We start from the raw sequence: 27,669 nt of genomic DNA, 5'->3' as shown, positions 1-27,669 counted from the left end.
TCCCCCCCTCTCTCTCGCTCGCTCTCTCTCTCGCCCCCCACCTCTCCCCCACTCCCCCCCCTCTCTCTCGCTTGCTCACTCTCTCTCCCCCCCACCTCTCCCCCACTCCCCCCCCTCTCTCTCTCGCTTGCTCACTCTCTCTCCCCCCTCTCTCTCTTGCTCGCTCTCCCCCCACTCCCCCCCCTCCCCCACTCCCCCCCCCTCTCTCTTGCTTGCTCACTCTCTCTCCCCCCCACCTCTCCCCCTCTCTCTCGCTCGCTCTCTGTCTCCCTCCCTGTGCTTTCCAGTGTTTGTTTTATTTTCAGTTCAGATTCCAGCATCTGCAGTAATCTTGCTCCGACAGAGTCCACTAATAATTCTCCCTCAACCAGCGTCGCTTGATTGGGTGATTATTCTGTTGCATAATTGTTGGGATCTTGCTGTGCACAGTGCACCACTGCATTGCCACAATAAATGCACCCAGCCCCCAGTCAGGGTTGTTCATTGGCTGTGAGGCCCTTTGGGATGACCCTGTGGAGGTGACAGGCGCTGTAGGAATGCACGTCTTTCCTTCTGTTTATTCCCTGTCTCTGTGTTTCCATTCGAGTGTCTGGACACTCTTTGAGAAACCCTGGAGCACCAGCTCCTGCTGCAGCCCAAATTCGTCGCACTGGCCCAGCAGTAAGAGAAATTCCGCCAGAGAGCTCCTGCCTTTTTCACCCCAACGCCACTGGCCCAGAGGGCCTGGGCTCTCCCTGTGCTGGAGGTGGTCAACAGGGTCTCACTGTTAGGGGTAAGGATGAACCTGTTACCCTTCCAGCTCTCTGTCTCTCACCCCGTGGCCCTCAGGAGCTGCCCTCTCCCAGGCTGCTGCCTACCACCCTCAGCTGTCAGTCTCTGTTCACTGGTGCCTCCCGTCTCTCTGGTCAACTCCAACCCACCTCTGAGGGAACACCATTGGCACCAGGAGCAGGAATGACGTCAGCTGTGTCGAAAACAGCAAGCTGGCCCTTGGAGCCTGGAATGAAGGCCTGCATTTGTCAAGCACCTTCAATGCTGCAGAGTGTGACAGAGTGTGCTCAAGCAGTTCCTGCTACCTGAGGAGACACCAGATGAGATATTAGGGGTGTCAGGACCTGATGGAGGATTCTGAAGCTGTTTGCTTACCCACCTGGTGTTACTGAGTATCTCCTGGGGTCTACACCTGTGGCCACCATGCAGACCCTCACACAAATACCATTCTACCTCCGTGTGTCGTGTTGCTGAAGCTCTTGGCCAAGCAGAGTTTGAGTTCCAGATGTGCGCCTCTTGGACACTGGACCATTGGACAGGGAGTAGGATCTGTGCTGCTGTGCCTTGTTCCACCCTGAGCTGCCTCATCATAGTGTTTGTGCTGGGCTGGGAGCTGGGCTCTGAATACGTGACTGTCCCGCGGGGCGCCAAGACGGCGCGACCATGGGCCGAGGGAACTTGGCACCTGAGCCAGAGTTTCTTGCAGCGGACTGTGTTCATGTCAGCATTACCGAACGATTGTGAACTGTTTGTTTGTGTTTCTCTTCCACAAAGGCCTCTTCCGATTCATTTGAGGAGAGAATTATCGCCGTGTGCGAGGCGATGATGTCACGTTCCTGCTGGCTGCGCTCTGAACAGCTCCTTCACAGCATCAGTTTTCGGGGAATGACCCTGTTACACCTCGCGGCAGCTCAAGGATATGGTCAGCTCATCGCAACTCTCATCAAGTGGAGGCAAGCAACAGCTTTCCCTTCGGGCTGTAATCACAGCGCATGTTACACACAGTACAGCTCTCCCTCGGGGCTGTAATCACAGAGCCTGTTACACACAGTACAGCTCTCCCTCAGCGCTGTAATATCAGCGCCTGTTACACACAGTATGCTCTCCCTCAGCGCTGTAATCACAGAGCCTGTTACACACAGTACAACGCTCCCTCAGCGCTGTAATAACAGTGCCTGTTACACACAGTACAGCTCTCCCTCAGCGCTATAATGTCAGCGCCTGTTACACACAGTACATTCTCCCTTGGGGCTGTAATCACAGTGCCTGTTACACACAGTACGTTCTCCCTCGGGTCTGTAATCACAGTGCCTGTTACACACAGTACAGCTCTCCCTCAGCGCTGTAATCACAGCGCCTGTTACACGGTACAGCTCTCCCTCGGGGCTGTAATCACAGAGCCTGTTACACACAGTACGCTCTCCCTCGGGGCTGTAATCACAGCGCCTGTTACACACAGTACAGCTCTCCCTCGGGGCTGTAATCACAGAGCCTGTTGCACACAGTACAGCTCTTCCTCAGTGCTGTAATCTCAGTGCCTGTTACATGCAGTACGCTCTCCCTCAGCGCTGTAATCACAGAGCCTGTTACACACAGTACAACGCTCCCTCAGCGCTGTAATAACAGTGCCTGTTACACACAGTACATTCTCCCTTGGGGCTGTAATCACAGTGCCTGTTACACACAGTACGTTCTCCCTCGGGTCTGTAATCACAGCGCCTGTTACACACAGTACAGCTCTCTCTCAGCGCTGTAATCTCAGCACCTGTTACACACAGTACAGCTCTCCCTCGGGGCTGTAATCACAGCGCCTGTTACACGGTACAGCTCTCCCTCGGGGCTGTAATCACAGAGCCTGTTACACACAGTACAGCTCTCCCTCGGGGCTGTAATCACAGAGCCTGTTGCACACAGTACAGCTCTTCCTCAGTGCTGTAATCTCAGTGCCTGTTACATGCAGTACGCTCTCCCTCAGGGCTGTAATCACAGCGCCTGTTACACACAGTACAGCTCTCTCTCAGCGCTGTAATCTCAGCACCTGTTACACACAGTACAGCTCTCCCTCGGGGCTGTAATCACAGCGCCTGTTACACGGTACAGCTCTCCCTCGGGGCTGTAATCACAGAGCCTGTTACAAACAGTACAGCTCTCCCTCGGGGCTGTAATCACAGAGCCTGTTACACGGTGCAGCTCTCCCTCGGGGCTGTAATCACAGAGCCTGTTACACACAGTACAGCTCTCCCGCGGGGCTGTAATCACAGCGCCTGTTACACACAGTACGCTCTCCCTCGGGACTGTAATCACAGCGCCTGTTACACACAGTACAGCTCTCCCTCGGGGCTGTAATATCAGCGCCTGTTACACGGTACAGCTCTCCCTCGGGGCTGTAATCACAGCTTCTGTTACGCACAGTACAGCTCTCCCTCGGGGCTGTAATCACAGAGCCTGTTACACACAATACAGCTCTCCCTCGGGGCTGTAATCACAGAGCCTGTTACACACAGTACAGCTCTCCCTCGGGGCTGTAATATCAGCGCCTGTTACACGGTACAGCTCTCCCTCGGGGCTGTAATCACAGAGTCTGTTACACACAGTACAGCTCTCCCTCGGGTCTGTAATCACAGCGCCTGTTACACGGTACAGCTCTCCCTCAGGCCTGTAATCACAGCGCCTGTTACACACAGTACAGCTCTCCCTCGGGGCTGTAATATCAGCGCCTGTTACACGGTACAGCTCTCCCTCGGGGCTGTAATCACAGAGTCTGTTACACACAGTACAGCTGTCCCTCGGGGCTGTAATCACAGAGCCTGTTACACGGTGCAGCTCTCCCTCGGGGCTGTAATCACAGAGCCTGTTACACACAGTACAGCTCTCCCTCGGGGCTGTAATCACAGCGCCTGTTACACACAGTACGCTCTCCCTCGGGGCTGTAATCACAGCTCCTGTTACACACAGTACAGCTGTCCCTCGGGGCTGTAATCACAGAGCCTGTTGCACACAGTACAGCTCTTCCTCAGTGCTGTAATCTCAGTGCCTGTTACACGCAGTACGCTCTCCCTCAGCGCTGTAATATCAGCGCCTGTTACACACAGTACAGCTCTCCCTCGGGGCTGTAATGCTGAACCTGGTGATATACAGCACCAGTCTGTGAGCACTGTGGCACCAGCCCTTGTTGCTTGTAAGTTATGTGCTCTTTAGTGAAATGGTTATAATAGTTTTCGTAGTATGAATTGGTTCCTGGTTTCACGCTAACATCCTGAGTTTTGGTGAAGGTCGCTACTGCGATACTGACTGGATTTGCCCCTTGTTTTCTGATCTTGCAGGAGGGTGAATGCTGAGAGTTTGGATCTGGAGCAGGAGGTGGATCCCCTGAACGTGGATCATTTCTCGTGTACCCCTCTGGTGAGTTGGGTCCTTGTCCTACTTACTGATTAATTTCTGCCAGTACAGTGTCCCCAGAGCACAGGCTGCCCTCCGTTCGGAATTGTGCTCCCGGGTTAGAGCTGGTCTCACTGCTGCTCGGAACCCCGGGATCAGAACTCATTCCTGAAGCTAGTGCCAGACTGCCACAGGGTGGGCAACTATCCAAAGGGTGGGGAGCCAACGGAGAAGGTCAGTCACAGAGGGGGTGACAGAGATAATTAGGGGCTGTCAAGGAAAGGAGGGGGTGTAGGGGGCTAGAGGGGGTGACAGAGATAGGGAGGGGATGTAGGGACTGGAGGGGTGACAGAGATAGGGAGGGGGTGTAGGGACTGTAGGGGTGACAGAGATAGGGAGGGGGTGTACGGATTGGAGGGGGTGACAGAGATAGGGATGGGTTGTAGGGACTGGAGGGGGTGACAGAGATAGAGAGGGGGTGTAGAGGCTGGAGGGGGTGACGGAGATAGGGAGCGGGTGGGGAGGGAGTCAGGCCCTGAGGGGGATTAAGAAATTTGGTGGACTGTTGTCGGATCATGCCTTGCTGTACTGATGGCCCAGGTAGACCAGCATTGTGAATAGGGAAATGCGACTCGGGGAGGCAGCACCGCTCGGGAAGGATTTGGAGGTGAATAGCTGGGGGGTCAGTGCTGACCTGGTTTTGTTCCCAATCTAACAGATGTGGGCCTGTGCCCTGGGCCATGTTGAAGCTGCTGTCACCCTCTTTGCGTGGAATAGCCAAGCCCTCACCATCCCAGACTCGCTGGGGCGCCTCCCCCTGCAGGTAGCACGTTCCCGTGGCCATGTGAGGTTGGCCATGCGACTTGAGGAACTGCAGAGACAGGAGAGTCAGATCCAGGACCGCCTGCTGAGGGCCAGGTTACAGGACAGTGATGGAACAGGTACCAACTGGCAGCTGTGGGTACGAAGCTCTGCTGAAACTCTCAAGGCCCCTTCGCCATCCTCCGTGAGCCCAGACACAGGTAACAACGCTCATTTACCCCATTCCCTCCCCCTAACCAAATCCAAGACACGGTGGGCACTCTCTGTTTGTGCCCAGCGTTAGTTTTAATCGTCCCAGCAGCTGCTGGTTTAAACGTGTACTGGGCCCTGGGACACGGTGTTCCCCTGAACCTGGAGTTTGTTTGTCTCTGTGAGGTTGCACACCCATCGACTTGGTGTCTGAGGCTGTAATTTACAGCAGAGCGCAGGGACTACAATGAAATACCGAAAGGCGGAAACAAGCGCAGAGATTGGTGGAGAAACTCGGCGAGTCTGGTACTACAGTAGGAGATGACGGCCTTGTGATGTTATCTACTCATGGTACAAATCTATAATTAACAACCGAATGGTGACCACGAGCCTGCTGTCAGGAAAATACTTCTTTTTTAACACTGTTCATTGGATGTGGGTATCACTGGCCAGGCCAGTGTTTATTACCTGTCCGAAATTTGCCCAGAGGGCGATTGAGATCACTTGAGAGTTGCTGTGGGTCTGGAGTCACATGTAGGCCAGACCAGCTGAGGATGGCAGTTTCCTTCCCTAAAGGACATTAGTGAACCAGGTGGGTTTTTCCAACCATCGACAATGGATTCCTGGTCATCCTTAGATTCTTAATTTACAGATTTTGTGTAGAATTCAGGTTGCACCATCTGCTGTAATGGGATTTGAATCTGAGTCCCCAGAATGTAACCTGTGTCCTTGGATTTAGAGATAATCGGAACTACAGATGCTGGAGAATCCAAGATAACAAATTGTGGGGCTGGAAGAACACAGCAGGATCGGGTCTAGGCCTGAAACGTCAGCTTTTGTGCTCCTGAGATGCTGCTTGGCCTGCTGTGTTCATCCAGTTCCACACTTTGTTATCCTTGGCGTTAGAGTCCAGTGAAAATACCACAAGGCCATCGCCACCCTTACCCAGTCTGACTGAGGCATGACTCCAGATCCACGGCAACGTGGTTGACCCCTGACCATTGGACAGTTTGGCCCAGCCAGTAAGTGCCGGTGGAGCCACTATGTCCATGTCCCACAAATGAAAAAAGCCTGATCGTGGAGGGAGGATCGGAGTTCGGTTTTGAGACCATTCCAGGAAAGAGTCCTGCCGGACTCAAAATGCTAATTCAGTTTCCGATGCTGCCAGACTGGCTGAGTTTCTCAAAGTCAGGATTTAGCAGGTGGCCGTGCTTACTGTGTTAACTTTGATCTTCCATCGATCCTTTTCACCGCACAGGTCTGAGCACTGTCAGCAGTAACTCCTCTCCCTCCTCACTGTCTGAAAGGTCAGGACCTTTGTCAGTGAGCCCAGTGTACTTCAGTGGCTCTGTCCACAGAGAGACACCTATAACCAGCCCTGAGCTGTGCCCCAGTGCTGAGCAAGATGTAGCCATGGAGATCGGTGAGCTGCAGAGACAGGATGTCACCAACACTATGTCGCACCCAGTGAAGGATCAGAGCCCGATAGCACTCGGCAGCGGTGAGAACTCTGGACCTGCTGGAAACAAGGAGAAGCCCAGCACCCTGTGGGGCCTGCAGGACGATGCCGAACCTCGGAAAATCCGCAATGGCAGCACAGCTGACCCCCACTTCTTCCTGGACTATGAGGCCGCTCTAATGACCAACAGCACCAAGCAGTACTCGATGGTGACAGGGAGAGATTCCATGGAGACAGAGTTGCTCCATTTCACTGAAAACGTGGAGAATGAAGACTTCCTGCCCCCGGTCGATGTATTACAGGTGAGAAAGGTCAGCTCCTCCCGACATCCCACTCCCCACACCCACGCCTCCCGATAGCCCGCTCCCCACACCCACGCCTCCGGATGTCTCGCTCCCCACACCCACGCCTCCGGATGTCTCGCTCCCCACACCCACTCCTCCGGATATCCCGCTCCCCACACCCACAGCTCCAGATATCCCACTCCCTACCCTCACTCCAACAGATATCCCACTCCCCACCACCACTCCGCCGGATATCCCACTCCCCACCCTAACTCCACGGGATATCCCACTCCCTTCCCCCCTGCAATTCCATGGGATATCCCACTCTCCCCCCGCCCCTCGACTCCACAGGATATCCCACTCCCCCCCCCGCCCATTCCACGGGATATCCCACTCCTCACCCTAACTCCACAGGATATACCCACTCCCCACCCTAACTCCACGGGATACCCCACTCCCCACCCCCACTCCACGGGATATCCCACTCCTCACCCTAACTCCACAGGATATACCCACTCCCCACCCTAACTCCACGGGATACCCCACTCCCCACCCCCACTCCACGGGATACCCCACTCCCCACCCTAACTCCACGGGATATCCCACTCCTCACCCTAACTCCACAGGATATACCCACTCCCCACCCTAACTCCACGGGATACCCCACTCCCCACCCCCACTCCACGGGATACCCCACTCCCCACCCCCACTCCACGGGATATCCCACTCCCCACCCCCACTCCACGGGATATCCCACTCCCCACCCAAACTCCACGGGATATTCCCACTCCCCACCCCCCAACTCCACGGCATATCCCAGACCTAAACACTGATATCAGACTCTCACCAAACCAGCTGCTGTACACAACAAACTGTCAACCCGTTCTCTCCAGGATCCGCCTTCAGCCCCTTCCCTGGGCTGACTTTTTAAAAATTCATTTTGTGGGATCTGGCCCCAGCATTTATAGCCCTGTCCCTAGTTGCCCCCCTTGAGAAGGTGGGGGTGAGCTGCCTTCTTGAACCACTGCAGCCCATGTGCTGGGGGTTGACCCACAGTGTCCCTGAGGGAGGGAATTCCAGGGATCCTGACCCAGCGACACTGACAGAACGGGGATATATTTCCAGGTCAGGATGGGGAGGGGCTCGGAGGGGAACGTGCAGGGGGTGGGGGTCCCATGTACCTGCTGCCCCTGGTCCTTCTGGATGGAAGGGGGCTGTGGGTTTGAAGGTGCTGCCTGAGAGTCTTTGGTGAATTTCAACTCAACTCTTGACATGAAAATTTCCTGGAAAAGCATTTTCTCAACCTCCTTCACCCAAACCTTCGCATCCGCCTCCTCCCCACCCACAAAGTAACCTCTCCAAACCCAGACTATGCCCATCTTCTTGAGGCAATGTTACCACTGCCCCTTGACATTCAATGGTGTTACCATCACTGAGTCCCCCCACCATCAACATCCTGGGGGCTATTGTTGACCAGAAACTCAACTGGACTCACCACATAAACACAGCGGCTACAAGAGCAGGTCAGGGACTGGGAATCCTGCAGCGAGTAACTCCCTCCTGACTCCCACCCAAACCCTGTCCCACCATCTACAAGGCACAAGGCAGGAGGGTGAGGGAATACTCCCCACTTGCCCTGGATGGGGGCAGCTCCAACAACACTCAGGAAGCTCGACACCATCCAGGACAAAGCAGCTCCCGCTCGACTGGCACCACATCCACAAACATCCCACTCCCTCCCACCCACTGACGCTCAGTCGCAGCAGTGTGTACCATCTACAGGATGCTCTGCAGAAATTCACCAAAGACCCTCAGGCAGCACCTTCCAAACCCACGACCCACTTCCATCCGGAAGGACAAGGGCCAGCAGGTACATGGGAACAGCACCCCCTGCACGTTCCCCTCCGAGCCCCTCCCCATCCTGACTTGGAAACATATTGCTGTTCTTTCAGTGTTCATTCAGAGGCACTTTTTATTGATATGATCTTTCACACAACGTGAGTATAGCTGGTTGGGCCCAGCGTTTATTGCCCATCCCTAACTGCCCCTTGAGAAGGTGATGAGCTGACTTCCTAAGCCCATGCTCTGTAGATACATGTGTGAGGGAGCTGCAGAGTTTTATCTCAGCAACACTGAAGGAGTTGGAGGGGAGCAGTTGTTGTTGGCTTTGACATGTCGTGAGCGATTGTTGGTTTGGATTGGACCTGAGGGCAGGATTTTTGACACATTGAATTCAGGTTGTTTCTGCCTGTAGCAGTGTTACTGAGCTCATCTGTCTGGCCCTACCCTTCATACTGATGCAGCTGTCAACCTATTGGCTCTCCTGTCACCCCCAGGTCGATATGATTACTTTAGCAGAGCAGATTATTGATGCCACTCCAGAGAGGATCAAGCAGGAAGATTTTAACACCGTTGGGACAGCTCTGAAAGAGCATCAAGACAGTGCAGCGATCAGCGACACCATGAGCTGGCTGGCCAGCTACCTGGAGAATGTTGACCAACTTCCAAACTTCTCCCAGCACAGGTAATCCCAGTGGATCCACGAGGCATCCTCACTGGACATAGGATAAGCAAATAACATGTGCATTGAATGAGGATCGCAGTCAGGGAGTGTTGGGATCATTGGGTTGGGGATCACTAGGTCAGACATCAATGGGGATCCACTGAGTCAGTGATTTGATGGAGTTCAATGGTTTGGGATCCAGTGGGGTCTACTAGGTTGTGCATTGCTAAGTCCGGGATCACTGGGTCATGATTCCAAGGTGGCTGTCTGAATGTGGATCTGAAAGAGATCATGTATGAGGAGACCTGTCATGGATCACGAGGGCTGGCAATCCGGTGGGAATTACTGAAGCGGCGAATGTCATTTTTATCAAGAGGAATGAACTTTGTTGGGGATGGTAGTTCCGCAGTCTAACAGCGACAAAGATTGCGACGTCTGATGGGATTCAGTGCAATTATGGATCAATGAGGATCACTAGACCTGGGGATCTGATTCGGATTTCTGGAAATAAAATTAAGATGAACTCACTGGGAAGAGGGAGTCAATGGGATTTTGGAGAGAGGTCTGTCGCTGTATAACACTGAGATACAATACCGGTGGGGACAGGTCTGTCCCTGTGTAACACTGGGGTCCCGTACCAGTGGGGGACGGGTCTGTCACTGTATAACACTGGGGTACAGTACCGGTGGGGGACGGGTCTGTCACTCAATAACACAGGGGTACAGTACCGGTGGGGGATGGGTCTGTCCCTGTATAACACTGGGGTACAGTACCGGTGGGGACAGGTCTGTCCCTGTATAACACTGGGGTACAGTACCGGTGGGGATGTATCTGTCGCTGTATAACACTGGGGTACAGTACCGGTGGGGACGGGTCTGTCCCTGTGTAACACTGGGGTACAGTACCGGTGGGGATGGGTCTGTCCCTGTGTAACACTGGGGTACGGTACCGGTGGGGGACAGGTCTGTCCCTGTATAACACTAGGGTACAGTACCGGTGGGGGACGGGTCTGTCACTGTATAACACTGGGGTACAGTACCGGTGGGGGACGGGTCTGTCACTGTATAGCACTGGGGTACAGTAATGGTGGGGGACAGGGTCTGTCCCTGTATAACACTGGGGGACAGTACCGGTGGGGATGGGTCTGTCACTGTATAACACTGGGGTACAGTACCGGTGGGGATGTGTCTGTCGCTGTATAACACTGGGGTACAGTACCGGTGGGGGACAGGTCTGTCCCTGTATAACACTGGGGTACAGTACCGGTGCGGACGGTTCTGTCATTGTGTAACACTGGGGTACAGTACCGGTGGGGACAGGTCTGTCCCTGTATAATACTGGGGAACAGTACCGGTGGGGACAGGTCTGTCACTGTATAACACTGGGGTACAGTACCGGTGGAGACAGGTCTGTCACTGTATAACACTGGGGGACAGTACCGGTGGGGACAGGTCTGTCACTGTATAACACTGGGGTACGGTACCGGTGGGGATGTGTCTGTCACTGTATAACACTGGGGTACAGTACCGGTGGGGACGGGTCTGTCACTGTATAACACTGGGGTACAGTACCGGTGGGGGACGGGTCTGTCACTGTATAACACTGGGGTACAGTCCCAGTGGGGACGGGTCTGTCACTGTATAACACTGGGGTACAGTACCGGTGCGGACGGGTCTGTCGCTGTGTAACACTGGGGTACAGTACCGGTGGGGACGGGTCTGTCACTGTATAACACTGGGGTACAGTACCAGTGGGGGACAGGTCTGTCTCTGTATAACACTGGGGTACAGTACCGGTGGGGGACAGGTCTGTCCCTGTATAACACTGGGGTACAGTACCGGTGGGGGACAGGTCTGTCCCTGTATAACACTGGGGTACAGTACCGGTGGAGACGGGTCTGTCACTGTATAACACTGGGGTACAGTACCGGTGGGGACAGGTCTGTCACTGTATAACACTGGGGTACAGTACCGGTGGGGGACAGGTCTGTCTCTGTATAACACTGGGGTACAGTACTGGTGGGGACGGGTCTGTCACTGTATAACACTGGGGTACAGTACCGGTGGGGGACGGGTCTGTCGCTGTGTAACACTGGGGTACAGTACCGGTGGGGGACAGGTCTGTCGCTGTATAACACTGGGGTACAGTACCGGTGGGGACGGTTCTGTCGCTGTGTAACACTGGGGTACAGTACCGGTGGGGGACAGGTCTGTCACTGTATAATACTGGGGTACAGTACAGGTGGGGGACAGGTCTGTCACTGTATAACACTGGGGTAGAGTACCGGTGGGGGACGGGTCTGTCGCTGTGTAACACTGGGGTACAGTACCGGTGGGGGACGGGTCTGTCGCTGTGTAACACTGGGGTACAGTACCGGTGGGGACAGGTCTGTCGCTGTATAACACTGGGGTACAGTACCAGTGGGGACGGGTCTGTCACTGTATAACACTGGGGTACAGTGCCGGTGGGGGATGGGTCTGTCCCTGTGTAACGCTGGGGTACAGTACCGGTGGGGACAGGTCTGTCACTGTATAACACTGGGGTACAGTACCGGTGGGGATGTGTCTGTCCCTGTGTAACACTGGGGTACAGTGCCGGTGGGGGATGGGTCTGTCCCTGTGTAACGCTGGGGTACAGTACCGGTGGGGGATGGGTCTGTCACTGTATAACACTGGGGTACAGTACCGGTGGGGGACAGGTCTGTCGCTGTATAACACTGGGGTACAGTACCAGTGGGGGACAGGTCTGTCTCTGTATAACACTGGGGTACAGTACCGGTGGGGGACAGGTCTGTCCCTGTATAACACTGGGGTCCCGTACCAGTGGGGGACGGGTCTGTCACTGTATAACACTGGGGTACAGTACCGGTGGGGGACGGGTCTGTCACTCAATAACACAGGGGTACAGTACCGGTGGGGGATGGGTCTGTCCCTGTATAACACTGGGGTACAGTACCGGTGGGGACAGGTCTGTCCCTGTATAACACTGGGGTACAGTACCGGTGGGGATGTATCTGTCGCTGTATAACACTGGGGTACAGTACCGGTGGGGACGGGTCTGTCCCTGTGTAACACTGGGGTACAGTACCGGTGGGGATGGGTCTGTCCCTGTGTAACACTGGGGTACGGTACCGGTGGGGGACAGGTCTGTCCCTGTATAACACTAGGGTACAGTACCGGTGGGGGACGGGTCTGTCACTGTATAACACTGGGGTACAGTACCGGTGGGGGACGGGTCTGTCACTGTATAACACTGGGGTACAGTAATGGTGGGGGACAGGGTCTGTCCCTGTATAACACTGGGGGACAGTACCGGTGGGGATGGGTCTGTCACTGTATAACACTGGGGTACAGTACCGGTGGGGATGTGTCTGTCGCTGTATAACACTGGGGTACAGTACCGGTGGGGGACAGGTCTGTCCCTGTATAACACTGGGGTACAGTACCGGTGCGGACGGTTCTGTCATTGTGTAACACTGGGGTACAGTACCGGTGGGGACAGGTCTGTCCCTGTATAATACTGGGGAACAGTACCGGTGGGGACAGGTCTGTCACTGTATAACACTGGGGTACAGTACCGGTGGAGACAGGTCTGTCACTGTATAACACTGGGGGACAGTACCGGTGGGGACAGGTCTGTCACTGTATAACACTGGGGTACGGTACCGGTGGGGATGTGTCTGTCACTGTATAACACTGGGGTACAGTACCGGTGGGGACGGGTCTGTCACTGTATAACACTGGGGTACAGTACCGGTGGGGGACGGGTCTGTCACTGTATAACACTGGGGTACAGTCCCAGTGGGGACGGGTCTGTCACTGTATAACACTGGGGTACAGTACCGGTGCGGACGGGTCTGTCGCTGTGTAACACTGGGGTACAGTACCGGTGGGGACGGGTCTGTCACTGTATAACACTGGGGTACAGTACCAGTGGGGGACAGGTCTGTCTCTGTATAACACTGGGGTACAGTACCGGTGGGGGACAGGTCTGTCCCTGTATAACACTGGGGTACAGTACCGGTGGGGGACAGGTCTGTCCCTGTATAACACTGGGGTACAGTACCGGTGGAGACGGGTCTGTCACTGTATAACACTGGGGTACAGTACCGGTGGGGACAGGTCTGTCACTGTATAACACTGGGGTACAGTACCGGTGGGGGACAGGTCTGTCTCTGTATAACACTGGGGTACAGTACTGGTGGGGACGGGTCTGTCACTGTATAACACTGGGGTACAGTACCGGTGGGGGACGGGTCTGTCGCTGTGTAACACTGGGGTACAGTACCGGTGGGGGACAGGTCTGTCGCTGTATAACACTGGGGTACAGTACCGGTGGGGACGGTTCTGTCGCTGTGTAACACTGGGGTACAGTACCGGTGGGGGACAGGTCTGTCACTGTATAATACTGGGGTACAGTACAGGTGGGGGACAGGTCTGTCACTGTATAACACTGGGGTAGAGTACCGGTGGGGGACGGGTCTGTCGCTGTGTAACACTGGGGTACAGTACCGGTGGGGGACGGGTCTGTCGCTGTGTAACACTGGGGTACAGTACCGGTGGGGACAGGTCTGTCGCTGTATAACACTGGGGTACAGTACCAGTGGGGACGGGTCTGTCACTGTATAACACTGGGGTACAGTGCCGGTGGGGGATGGGTCTGTCCCTGTGTAACGCTGGGGTACAGTACCGGTGGGGACAGGTCTGTCACTGTATAACACTGGGGTACAGTACCGGTGGGGATGTGTCTGTCCCTGTGTAACACTGGGGTACAGTGCCGGTGGGGGATGGGTCTGTCCCTGTGTAACGCTGGGGTACAGTACCGGTGGGGGATGGGTCTGTCACTGTATAACACTGGGGTACAGTACCGGTGGGGGACAGGTCTGTCGCTGTATAACACTGGGGTACAGTACCAGTGGGGGACAGGTCTGTCTCTGTATAACACTGGGGTACAGTACCGGTGGGGGACAGGTCTGTCCCTGTATAACACTGGGGTACAGTACCGGTGGGGGACAGGTCTGTCCCTGTATAACACTGGGGTACAGTACCGGTGGAGACGGGTCTGTCACTGTATTACACTGGGGTACAGTACTGGTGGGGACAGGTCTGTCGCTGTATAACACTGCGGTACAGTACCGGTGGGGATGTGTCTGTCTCTGGATAACACTGGGGTACAGTACCGGTGGGGACAGGTCTGTCGCTGTATAACACTGGGGTACAGTACCGGTGGGGACAGGTCTGTCGCTGTATAACACTGCGGTACAGTACCGGTGGGGATGTGTCTGTCACTGTATAACACTGGGGTACAGTACTGGTGGGGACAGGGTCTGTCCCTGTATAACACTGGGGTACAGTACCGGTGGGGACAGGTCTGTCGCTGTATAACACTGGGGTACAGTACCGGTGGGGACAGGTCTGTCGCTGTATAACACTGCGGTACAGTACCGGTGGGGATGTGTCTGTCTCTGTATAACACTGGGGTACAGTGCCGGTGGGGACAGGTCTGTCTCTGTATAACACTGGGGTACAGTACCGGTGGGGGACAGGTCTGTCACTGTATAACACTGGGGTACAGTACCGGTGGGGACAGGTCTGTCCCTGTGTAACACTGGGGTACAGTACCGGTGGGGGATGTGTCTGTCTCTGTATAACACTGGGGTACAGTACCGGTGGGGGACAGGTCTGTCACTGTATAACACTGGGGTACAGTACCGGTGGGGACAGGTCTGTCCCTGTGTAACACTGGGGTACAGTACCGGTGGGGGATGTGTCTGTCCCTGTATAACACTGGGGTACAGTACCGGTGGGGACAGGTCTGTCCCTGTATAACACTGGGGGACAGTACCGGTGGGGACAGGTCTGTCCCTGTATAACACTGGGGTACAGTACCGGTGGGGGATGGGTCTGTCCCTGTGTAACACTGGGGTACAGTACCGGTGGGGATGGGTCTGTCCCTGTATAACACTGGGGTACAGTACCGGTGGGGGATGGGTCTGTCCCTGTATAACACTGGGGTACAGTACCGGTGGGGGACGGGTCTGTCCCTGTATAACACTGGGGTACAGTACCGGTGGGGGATGGGTCTGTCCCTGTATAACACTGGCGTACAGTACCGGTGGGGGATGGGTCTGTCCCTGTATAACAGTGCGATGTCGGCTTGGTGGGTGGAGGTGCTGACTTGGTTGGGGATGTGGCTGGATGTTGTGCTTCGGGAGACAGAGACTACGTTGCGCGTGTGTTTGTGATGGCTTCTCGTGTACCAAGTGATGTTGATCATACGGAGTGCAGTTAGCGCTGGCTGGAGGTGACTTTGAGATCTGGGCAGGGTTGTGTAGCCTGTCTCTGACGTGCTGCGTTAGTCTCCCCTCCCCACCCCCAGCACCGTTGGGATTCACATTGGACGAGGCCCTGATTCAGGTGACATGTTGCACAGGATTATATTCCCGTGCTGACGCACAAACTGACTGCTTCAGATTGTTTTGAAATGCCATGCAGCCTGAGATCTTGGCGAAGTGGGGGGTGGACATGTCTACAGCCACACCCAGTCGCAATGTGAACTAGCTGCAGGAAGTGTTTACACTGAAGTCTGCGCTTCGGTTTTTCTTCCACAGCCTGCGTACCAGGCCGTCCTCGTCACTTTGAGAGCAGACTGTGTCTCAGCCGCGCAGCCGCAGCTCTCATTCCTCCTTTCTGTATCGTGGAGTTATCTCACATCCCTTTCATATATCTGTCTACCCTACACTCTGCAGGAGGGAAGGCCCCATTGCTCCCACTTTCTGCATTCCTGATGGAATCATTAGAGACTGTCTGACATCACAAGCCCCTCTCTGAAAAGGGCATATTCGATCTGCATTCCTTTCGATTTTCCATATTTTCAATGACCATCATCAGGTCACCCCACGGCCCTTCCAGACCACGCATCAGTCTGTTCCAATCCCGTGCTGTCCCTGTTCCTGGGAGTGTTTGATGGGGGGGGACAGTGTAGAGGGAGCTTTACTCTGTATCTAACCCCATGCTGTCCCTGTTCCTGGGAGTGTTTGATGGGGGGGGGACAGTGTAGAGGGAGCTTTACTCTGTATCTAACTCCGTGCTGTCCCTGTTCCTGGGAGTCTTTGATGGGGGGACAGTGTAGAGGGAGCTTTACTCTGTATCTAACCCCATGCTGTCCCTGTTCCTGGGAGTGTTTGATGGGGGGGGACAGTGTAGAGGGAGCTTTACTCTGTATCTAACTCCGTGCTGTCCCTGTTCCTGGGAGTGCTTGATGGGGGGACAGTGTAGAGGGAGCTTTACTCTGTATCTAACTCTGTGCTGTCCCTGTCCCTGGGAGTGTTTGATGGGGGGACAGCGTAGAGGAAGCTCTCCTCTGTTTCTAACTCCATGCTGTCCCTGTTCCTGGGAGTGTTTGATGGGGGGACAGCGTAGAGGAAGCTCTCCTCTGTATCTAACTCCGTGCTGTCCCTGTTCCTGGGAGTGTTTGATGGGGGGACAGTGTAGAGGGAGCTTTACTCTGTATCTAACTCCATGCTGTCCCTGTTCCTGGGAGTGTTTGATGGGGGGACAGCGTAGAGGAAGCTCTCCTCTGTTTCTAACTCCGTGCTGTCCCTGTTCCTGGGAGTGTTTGATGGGGGGACAGCGTAGAGGAAGCTCTCCTCTGTATCTAACCCCGTGCTGTCCCTGTCCTGGGAGTGTTTGATGGGGGGGACAGCGTAGAGGAAGCTCTCCTCTGTATCTAACTCCATGCTGTCCCTGTTCCTGGGAGTGTTTGATGGGGGGACAGCGTAGAGGAAGCTCTCCTCTGTATCTAACTCCGTGCTGTCCCTGTTCCTGGGAGTGTTTGATGGGGGGACAGTGTAGAGGGAGCTTTACTCTGTATCTAACTCCATGCTGTCCCTGTTCCTGGGAGTGTTTGATGGGGGGACAGCGTAGAGGAAGCTCTCCTCTGTTTCTAACTCCGTGCTGTCCCTGTTCCTGGGAGTGTTTGATGGGGGGACAGCGTAGAGGAAGCTCTCCTCTGTATCTAACCCCGTGCTGTCCCTGTCCTGGGAGTGTTTGATGGGGGGGACAGCGTAGAGGAAGCTCTCCTCTGTATCTAACCCCATGCTGTCCCTGTCCCTGGGAGTGTTTGATTGGGGGGGTGCAGTGTAGAGGCAGCTTTACTCTGTATCTAACTCCGTGCCGTCCCTGTTCCTGGGAGTGTTTGATGGGGGGACAGCGTAGAGGAAGCTCTCCTCTGTATCTAACTCCGTGCTGTCCCTGTTCCTGGGAGTGTTTGATGGGGGGACAGTGTAGAGGGAGCTTTACTCTGTATCTAACTCCATGCTGTCCCTGTTCCTGGGAGTGTTTGATGGGGGGGACAGCGTAGAGGAAGCTCTCCTCTGTTTCTAACTCCGTGCTGTCCCTGTTCCTGGGAGTGTTTGATGGGGGGACAGCGTAGAGGAAGCTCTCCTCTGTATCTAACCCCGTGCTGTCCCTGTCCTGGGAGTGTTTGATGGGGGGGGACAGTGTAGAGGGAGCTTTACTCTGTATCTAACTCCGTGCTGTCCCTGTTCCTGGGAGTGCTTGATGGGGGGACAGTGTAGAGGGAGCTTTACTCTGTATCTAACTCTGTGCTGTCCCTGTCCCTGGGAGTGTTTGATGGGGGGACAGCGTAGAGGAAGCTCTCCTCTGTTTCTAACTCCATGCTGTCCCTGTTCCTGGGAGTGTTTGATGGGGGGACAGCGTAGAGGAAGCTCTCCTCTGTATCTAACTCCGTGCTGTCCCTGTTCCTGGGAGTGTTTGATGGGGGGACAGTGTAGAGGGAGCTTTACTCTGTATCTAACTCCATGCTGTCCCTGTTCCTGGGAGTGTTTGATGGGGGGACAGCGTAGAGGAAGCTCTCCTCTGTTTCTAACTCCGTGCTGTCCCTGTTCCTGGGAGTGTTTGATGGGGGGACAGCGTAGAGGAAGCTCTCCTCTGTATCTAACCCCGTGCTGTCCCTGTCCTGGGAGTGTTTGATGGGGGGGACAGCGTAGAGGAAGCTCTCCTCTGTATCTAACCCCATGCTGTCCCTGTCCCTGGGAGTGTTTGATTGGGGGGGTGCAGTGTAGAGGCAGCTTTACTCTGTATCTAACTCCGTGCCGTCCCTGTTCCTGGGAGTGTTTGATGGGGGGACAGCGTAGAGGAAGCTCTCCTCTGTATCTAACTCCGTGCTGTCCCTGTTCCTGGGAGTGTTTGATGGGGGGACAGTGTAGAGGGAGCTTTACTCTGTATCTAACTCCATGCTGTCCCTGTTCCTGGGAGTGTTTGATGGGGGGGACAGCGTAGAGGAAGCTCTCCTCTGTTTCTAACTCCGTGCTGTCCCTGTTCCTGGGAGTGTTTGATGGGGGGACAGCGTAGAGGTAGCTCTCCTCTGTATCTAACCCCGTGCTGTCCCTGTCCTGGGAGTGTTTGATGGGGGGGGACAGTGTAGAGGGAGCTTTACTCTGTATCTAACTCCGTGCTGTCCCTGTTCCTGGGAGTGCTTGATGGGGGGACAGTGTAGAGGGAGCTTTACTCTGTATCTAACTCCGTGCTGTCCCTGTTCCTGGGAGTGCTTGATGGGGGGACAGTGTAGAGGGAGCTTTACTCTGTATCTAACTCTGTGCTGTCCCTGTCCCTGGGAGTGTTTGATGGGGGGACAGTGTAGAGGGATCTTTACTCTGTATCTAACTCCGTGCTGTCCCTGTTCCTGGGAGTGCTTGATGGGGCGACAGTGTAGAGGGAGCTTTACTCTGTATCTAACTCCATGCTGTCCCTGTTCCTGGGAGTGTTTGATGGGGGGACAGCGTAGAGGAAGCTCTCCTCTGTTTCTAACTCCATGCTGTCCCTGTTCCTGGGAGTGTTTGATGGGGGGACAGCGTAGAGGAAGCTCTCCTCTGTTTCTAACTCCATGCTGTCCCTGTTCCTGGGAGTGTTTGATGGGGGGACAGCGTAGAGGAAGCTCTCCTCTGTATCTAACCCCGTGCTGTCCCTGTCCTGGGAGTGTTTGATGGGGGGGACAGCGTAGAGGAAGCTCTCCTCTGTATCTAACCCCATGCTGTCCCTGTCCCTGGGAGTGTTTGATGGGGGGGGTGCAGTGTAGAGGCAGCTTTACTCTGTATCTAACTCCGTGCTGTCCCTGTTCCTGGGAGTGTTTGATGGGGGGACAGCGTAGAGGAAGCTCTCCTCTGTATCTAACTCCGTGCTGTCCCTGTCCTGGGAGTGTTTGATGGGGGGACAGTGTAGAGGGAGCTTTACTCTGTATCTAACTCCATGCTCTCCCTGTTCCTGGGAGTGTTTGATGGGGGGACAGCGTAGAGGGAGCTCTCCTCTGTTTCTAACCCCGTGCTGGCTGTGCTTTGTGATTCGGAGCATGAGCACCTACAGAGGTGATGAGATGGTAGCAGTAAGTTGTTCCTGTTCCTCATTCTCAGGTCTGTGTACAGCCAGCCACTGACCCCCCCATCAAACCCCTGCCTGAGCCCTGGCAGCTCTCCACTCAGTGACATCACCTTTGAGAGGGTCGATACTCCAGCCAACACTGATTGGTCAGATTTCCTCAATGCATCAGCGAATGGGAAGATGGAGAGTGAGTTTGCGTTGCTGACACTCTCAGACCATGAGCAGCGAGAGCTCTATGAGGCAGCACGTATCATCCAGAATGCCTTCCGCAAGTACACGGTAAGGTCTGTCACTCTCTCCCCTCCTTCACGCTCACGCACTCCCCTCCTTCACACTCACTCTCTCCCCTCCTTCACACTCACTCTCTCCCCATCCTTCACACTCACGCACTCCCCTCCTTCACACTCACTCTCTCCCTCTCCTCCACGCTCACTCTCTCCCTCTGCAGGCTCACTCTCTCCCCTCCTTCACGCTCACGCACTCCCCGCCTTCACACTCACTGTCTCCCCTCCTTCACACTCACTGTCTCCCCGCCTTCACACTCACTCTCTCCCCTCCTTCACACTCACTCTCTCCCTCTCCTCCACGCTCACTCTCTCCCTCTGCAGGCTCACTCTCTCCCCTCCTTCACACTCACACTCTCCCCTCCTTCACACTCGCGCTCTCCCCTCCTTCACACTCACTGTCTCCCCGCCTTCATACTCACTGTCTCCCCGCCTTCACGCTCACTCTCTCCCCTCCTTCACGCTCACTCTCTCCCTCTCCAGGCTCACTCTCTCCCCTCCTTTACGCTCACTCTCTCCCTCTCCACACTCACTCTCTCCCCGCCTTCACACACACTCACTCGCTCCCTCTCCACGCTCACTCTCTCCCCTCCTTCATGCTCATTCTCTCCCCTATTCACGCTCACTGTCTCCCCCCTTCGCGCTCACTCTCTCCCCTCCTTCACGCTCATTCTCTCCCCTATTCACCCTCACTCTCTCCCCGCCTTCACGCTCACTCTCTCCCCTCCTTCGCGCTCACTCTCTCCCCTCCTTCACGCTCACTCTCTCCTCTCCTTCACGCTCACACTCTCCCTCTCCACGCTCACTCTCTCCCTCTCCACGCTCACTCTCTCCCTCTCCACGCTCACTCTCTCCCTCTCCATGCTCACTCTCTCCCCTCCTTCACGCTCACTGTCTACCCTCCTTCACGCTGTCTGCCACTCTCCCTCTCCCTGTCCACACTCTCTCTCCCCTCCTTCATGCTCACTCTCTCCCGTCCTCCACACTCACTCTCTCCCCTCCTCCACGCTTACTCTCTCCCCTCCTTCACGCTGTCTGCCACTCTCCCTCTCCCTGTCCACACTCTCTCTCCCCTCCTTCACACTCCCTGTCTCCGCTCCTTCATGCTCACTGTCTCCCCTGCTTCACACTCAATCGCTCCCACTCCACGCTCACTCTCTCCCCTCCTTCACACTCACTGTCTCCCCTCCTTCACGCTCACTGTCTCCCCTCCTTCACGCTCGCTCTCTCCCCGCCTTCACGCTCGCTCTGCTCGCACTCTCCCCTCCTTCACACTCACTCTATCCCTGTCCTCATCATTCTCTCCTTCTCAACACTCACTCTCTCCCCTCCTTCACGCTCACTCTATCCCCTCCTTCACGCTCACTCTCTCCCCTCCTTCACAGTCACTGTCTCCCCTCCTTCATGCTCACTCTCGCCCTGTCCACGCTCACTCTCTCCCCTCCTTCGCTCTCACACCACCCCTCCTTCGCGCTCACACTCTCCCCTCCTTCACGCTTGCTCTCCCCTCCTTCACGCTCACTCTCTCCCCTCTCCACGCTCACTCTCTCCCCTCCTTCAGGCTCACTCTCTCCCCTCCTTCACGCTCGCTCTGTCCCTCTCCACATCACTCTCTCCCTCTCACCACTCACTCTCTCCCTCTCCACGCTCACACTCTCCCCTCCTTCACGTTCATTGTCTCCCCTCCTTCACGCTCACTCTCTCCCTCTCCACGCTCACACTGTCCCCTCCTTCACGCTCACACTGTCCCCTCTTTCACGCTCACACTGTTCCCTCCTTCACGCTCACTGTCTCCTCTCCTTCACACTCACTCTCTCCCTCTCCACGCTCACTCTCTCCCCTCCTTCACGCTCACTGTCTCCCCTCATTCACACTGTCTGCCACTCTCCCTCTCCCTGTCCACACTCTCTCTCCCCTCCTCCACGCTCACACTCTCCCGTCCTCCACGCTCGCTCTCTCCCGTCCTCCACGCTCGCTCTCTCCCGTCCTCCACGCTCGCTCTCTCCCGTCCTCCACGCTCGCTCTCTCCCGTCCTCCACGCTCACTCGCTCCCGTCCTCCACGCTCACTCTCTCCCCTCCTTCACGCTCACTGTCTCCCCTCCTTCACGCTCACTGTCTCCCCTCCTTCACGCTCGCACTCTCCCCTCCTTCACACTCACTCTATCCCTGTCCTCATCATTCTCTCCTTCTCAACACTCACTCTCTCCCCTACTTCACGCTCACTCTATCCCCTCCTTCACGCTCACTCTATCCCCTCCTTCACGCTCACTCTCTCCCCTCCTTCTCACACACTCTCTCCCCTCTCCACCGTCACTCTCTCCCCTCCTTCACGCTCACTCTCTCCCCTCCTTCACGCTGACTCCCTCCCTCCGTCTCCCTTTCGACACTCTCTTTCTCCCCTGCTTCATGCTCACACTTTCCCTCTCCACTCTCAGTCTCTCCCCTCCTTCACGCTGTCTGCCTCTCTCCCTCTCCCTGTCCACACACTCTCGCTCTCCCCTGCTTCACGCTCACTCTTTCCCTCTCCACATTCACTCTCTCCCCTCCTTCGCGCTCACTCTCTCCCCTCCTTCACGCTCACTCTCTCCCCTCCTTCACGCTCCCTCTCTCCCCTCCTTCACGCTCCCTCTCTCCCCTCCTTCACGCTCCCTCTCTCCCCTCCTTCACGCTCCCTCTCTCCCCTCCTTCACGCTCCCTTTCTCCCCTCCTTCACGCTCCCTCTCTCCCCTCCTTCACGCTCCCTCTCTCCCCTCCTTCACACTCACTCGCTCCCACTCCACGCTCACTCTCTCCCCTCCTTCACACTCACCCTCTCCTCTCCTTCACGCTCACTCTCTCCTCTCCTTCACGCTCACACTCTCCCTCTCCACGCTCACTCTCCTGTCCTTCACGCTCACTATCTCCCCTCCTTCACGCTGTCTGCCACTCTCCCTCTCCCAGTCCACACTCTCTCTCCCCTCCTTCACGCTCACTCTCTCCCCTCCTTCACGCTCACTCTCTCCCTCTCAACACTCACTGTCTCTCCCACTCCACGCTCGCACTCCCCCCTCCTTGACGCTCACTCTCTCTCCTCCTCCACGCTCGCTCTCTCTCCACCTTCACGCTGACTCTCCCCTCCTTCACGCTCACTCTCTCTCCTCCTTCACGCTCGCTCCCTCCCCTCCTTCACGCTCACTGTCTCCCCTCCTTCTCGCTCACTCTCTCTCCACCTTCACGCTCGCTCTCTCTCCTCCTTCACGCTCACTGTCTCCCCTCCTTCACGCTCATTGTCTCCCCTATTTCCCGCTCACTCGCTCCACTCCTCCAAGCTCTCTCTCTCCCTTCCTTCACGCTCACTTTCTCCCCTCCTTCACGGTCGCTCCCTCCCCTCCTTCACGCTCGCTCCCTCCCCTCCTTCACGTTCACTGTCTCCCCTCCTTCACGCTCGCTCTCTCCCCGCCTTAACGCTCCCTCTGCTCGCACTCTCCCCTCCTTCACACTCACTCTAACCCTGTCCTCATCATTCTCTCCTTCTCAACACTCACTCTCTCCCCTCCTTCACGCTCACTCTATCCCCTCCTTCACGCTTACTCTCTCCCCTCCTTCACAGTCACTGTCTCCCCTCCTTCATGCTCACTCGCACCCTGTCCACGCTCACTCTCTCCCCTCCTTCGCGCTCACACCACCCCTCCTTCGCGCTCACACCACCCCTCCTTCGCGCTCACACCACCCCTCCTTCGCGCTCACACTCTCCCCTCCTTCACGCTCGCTCTCCCCTCTTTCACGCTCACTCGCTCCCTCTCCTCATTATTCTCTCCTTCTCAACACTCACTCTCTCCCCTCCTTCAGGCTCACTCTCTCCCCTCCTTCCCGATCGCACTCTCCCCTCCTTCACGCTCGCTCTCTCCCTCTCCACATCACTCTCTCCCTCTCACCACTCACTCTCTCCCTCTCCACGCTCACACTCTCCCCTCCTTCACGTTCATTGTCTCCCCTCTTTCACGCTCACTCTCTCCCTCTCCATGCTCACACTGTCCCCTCCTTCACGCTCACACTGTCCCCTCCTTCACGCTCACTCTCTCCCTCTCAACACTCACTCTCTCCCACTCCACGCTCGCACTCCCCCCTCCTTGACGCTCACTCTCTCCCCTCCTTCACGCTTGCTCTCTCTCCTCCTTCACGCTCACTGTCTCCCCTCCTTCACGCTCATTGTCACCCCTATTTCCCGCTCACTCGCTCCCCTCCTCCAAGCTCACTCTCTCCCCTCCTTCACGCTCACTTTCTCCCCTCCTTCACGCTCACTTTCTCCCCTCCTTCACGCTCACCCTCTCCCCTCCTTCACGGTCACTCCCTCCCCTCCTTCACGCTCGCTCCCTCCCCTCCTTCACGCTCGCTCTCTCCCCGCCTTCACGCTCGCTCTGCTCGCACTCTCCCCTCCTTCACACTCACTCTATCCCTGTCCTCATCATTCTCTCCTTCTCAACACTCACTCTCTCCCCTCCTTCACGGTCACTCCCTCCCCTCCTTCACGGTCACTCCCTCCCCTCCTTCACGCTCGCTCCCTCCCCTCCTTCACGCTCGCTCCCTCCCCTCCTTCACGCTCACTGTCTCCCCTCCTTCACGCTCGCTCTCTCCCCGCCTTCACGCTCGCTCTGCTCGCACTCTCCCCTCCTTCACACTCACTCTATCCCTGTCCTCATCATTCTCTCCTTCTCAACACTCACTCTCTCCCCTCCTTCACGCTCACTCTATCCCCTCCTTCACGCTCACTCTCTCCCCTCCTTCACAGTCACTGTCTCCCCTCCTTCATGCTCACTCGCGCCCTGTCCACGCTCACTCTCTCCCCTCCTTCGCTCTCACACCACCCCTCCTTCGCGCTCACACTCTCCCCTCCTTCACGCTTGCTCTCCCCTCTTTCACGCTCACTCTCTCCCTCTCCTCATTATTCTCTCCTTCTCAACACTCACTCTCTCCCCTCCTTCACGCTCACTCTCTCCCCTCTCCACGCTCACTGTCTCCCCTCCTTCAGGCTCACTCTCTCCCCTCCTTCCCGATCGCACTCTCCCCTCCTTCACGCTTGCTCTCTCCCTCTCCACATCACTCTCTCCCACTCACCACTCACTCTCTCCCTCTCCACGCTCACACTCTCCCCTCCTTCACGTTCATTGTCTCCCCTCCTTCAAGCTCACTCTCTCCCTCTCCATGCTCACACTGTCCCCTCCTTCACGCTCACACTGTCCCCTCCTTCACGCTCACACTGTCCCCTCTTTCACGCTCACACTGTTCCCTCCTTCACGCTCACTGTCTCCTCTCCTTCACGCTCACTCTCTCCCTCTCCATGCTCACACTCTCCCCTCCTTCACACTCACTCTCTCCCTCTCCACGCTCACTCTCTCCCCTCCTTCACGCTCACTGTCTCCCCTCGTTCACACTGTCTGCCACTCTCCCTCTCCCTGTCCACACTCTCTCTCCCCTCCTTCAAGCTCACACTCTCCCGTCCTCCACGCTCGCTCTCTCCCGTCCTCCACGCTCGCTCTCTCCCGTCCTCCACGCTCGCTCTCTCCCGTCCTCCACGCTCGCTCTCTCCCGTCCTCCACGCTCACTCGCTCCCGTCCTCCACGCTCACTCGCTCCCGTCCTCCACGCTCACTCGCTCCCGTCCTCCACGCTCACTCGCTCCCGTCCTCCACGCTTACTCTCTCCCGTCCTCCACGCTCACTGTCTGCCCCCCTCCATGCTCACTGTCTGCCCTCCTTCACACTCACTCGCTCCCTCTCCACACTCACTCTCTCCCCTCCTTCACACTCACTTTCTCCCCTCCTTCACACTCACTCTCTCCCCTCTCCACGCTCACTCTCTCCCCTCCTTCACGCTCACTCTCTCCCCTCCTTCACGCTCACTCTCTCCCCTCCTTCACGCTCACTGTCTCCCCCTCTCCCTCTCCCTGTTCACACTCTCTCTCCCCTCCTTCATGCTCACTCTCTCCCTCTCAACACTCACTCTCTCCCACTCCACGCTCGCACTCCCCCCTCCTTGACGCTCACTCTCTCTCCTCCTCCACGCTCGCTCGCTCTCCTCCTTCACGCTCACTCTCTCTCCTCCTTCACGCTCACTCTCTCTCCTCCTTCACGCTCACTCTCTCTCCTCCTTCACGCTCACTCCCTCCCCTCCTTCACGGTCGCTCCCTCCCCTCCTTCACGCTCGCTCTCTCCCCGCCTTCACGCTCGCTCTGCTCGCACTCTCCCCTCCTTCACGCTCACTCTCTCCCGTCCTCCACGCTCACTCTCTCCCCTCCTTCATGCTCACTCTCTCCCTCTCAACACTCACTCTCTCCCACTCCACGCTCGCACTCCCCCCTCCTTGACGCTCACTCTCTCTCCTCCTCCACGCTCGCTCTCTCTCCACCTTCACGCTGACTCTCTCCACCTTCACGCAGACTCTCTCCCCTCCTTCACGCTCACTCTCTCTCCCCTCCTTCACGCTCGCTCGCTCTCCTCCTTCACGCTCACTCTCTCTCCTCCTTCACGCTCACTCTCTCTCCTCCTTCACGGTCGCTCCCTCCCCTCCTTCACGGTCGCTCCCTCCCCGCCTCCACGCTCGCTCCCTCCCCTCCTTCACGCTCGCTCTCTCCGCGCCTTCACGCTCGCTCTGCTCGCACTCTCCCCTCCTTCACACTCACTCTATCCCTGTCCTCATCATTCTCTCCTTCTCAACACTCACTCTCTCCCCTCCTTCACGCTCACTCTCTCCCCTCCTTCACAGTCACTGTCTCCCCTCCTTCATGCTCACTCGCGCCCTGTCCACGCTCTCACTCTCCCCTCCTTCACGCTTGCTCTCCCCTCTTTCACGCTCACTCTCTCCCTCTCCTCATTATTCTCTCCTTCTCAACACTCACTCTCTCCCCTCTCCACGCTCACTCTCTCCCCTCTCCACGCTCACTCTCTCCCCTCCTTCAGGCTCACTCTCTCCCCTCCTTCCCGATCGCACTCTCCCCTCCTTCACGCTTGCTCTCTCCCTCTCCACATCACTCTCTCCCTCTCACCACTCACTCTCTCCCTCTCCACGCTCACACTCTCCCCTCCTTCACGTTCATTGTCTCCCCTCCTTCACGCTCACTCTCTCCCTCTCCATGCTCACACTGTCCCCTCCTTCACGCTCACACTGTCCCCTCCTTCACGCTCACTCTCTCCCTCTCAACACTCACTCTCTCCCACTCCACGCTCGCACTCCCCCCTCCTTGACGCTCACTCTCTCTCCTCCTCCACGCTCGCTCTCTCTCCTCCTTCATGCTCACTGTCTCCCCTCCTTCACGCTTGCTCCCTCCCCTCCTTCACGCTCACTCTCTCCCCTCTTTCACGCTCACTCTCTCCCCTCCTTCACGCTGACTCCCTCCCTCCGTCTCCCTTTCGACACTCTCTCTTTCTCCCCTGCTTCATGCTCACACTTTCCCTCTCCACTCTCAGTCTCTCCCCTCCTTCACGCTGTCTGCCTCTCTCCGTCTCCCTGTCCACATTCTCTCGCACTCCCCTGCTTCACGCTCACTCTTTCCCTCTCCACATTCACTCTCTCCCCTCCTTCGCGCTCACTCTCTCCCCTCCTTCAC

General features: G+C 56.4%; 1 protein-coding gene across 2 annotated transcripts in view; it reads left to right on the top strand.

Annotated features, from left to right (window-relative positions):
* Positions 1-27,669, top strand: part of LOC125448636 (calmodulin-binding transcription activator 2-like) — a 141,701-nt gene that overhangs the window by 98,289 nt on the left and 15,743 nt on the right. For both annotated transcript variants that reach the window (XM_059642610.1, XM_059642609.1), the window contains exons 12-17: positions 1,546-1,724; positions 4,095-4,173; positions 4,868-5,171; positions 6,419-6,921; positions 9,240-9,427; positions 19,836-20,082. In XM_059642610.1, the coding sequence (XP_059498593.1) occupies positions 1,546-1,724; positions 4,095-4,173; positions 4,868-5,171; positions 6,419-6,921; positions 9,240-9,427; positions 19,836-20,082 (1,500 nt within the window). The remainder of the gene's footprint in view (positions 1-1,545; positions 1,725-4,094; positions 4,174-4,867; positions 5,172-6,418; positions 6,922-9,239; positions 9,428-19,835; positions 20,083-27,669) is intronic.

The sequence above is a fragment of the Stegostoma tigrinum genome, chromosome 45 (assembly GCF_030684315.1).
Source record: "Stegostoma tigrinum isolate sSteTig4 chromosome 45, sSteTig4.hap1, whole genome shotgun sequence".
Classification (NCBI taxonomy): Eukaryota; Metazoa; Chordata; class Chondrichthyes; order Orectolobiformes; family Stegostomatidae; genus Stegostoma; species Stegostoma tigrinum.
The sequence above is the reverse complement of the archived record's forward strand: the minus strand, read 5'-3'. Positions and strand labels throughout refer to the sequence as shown.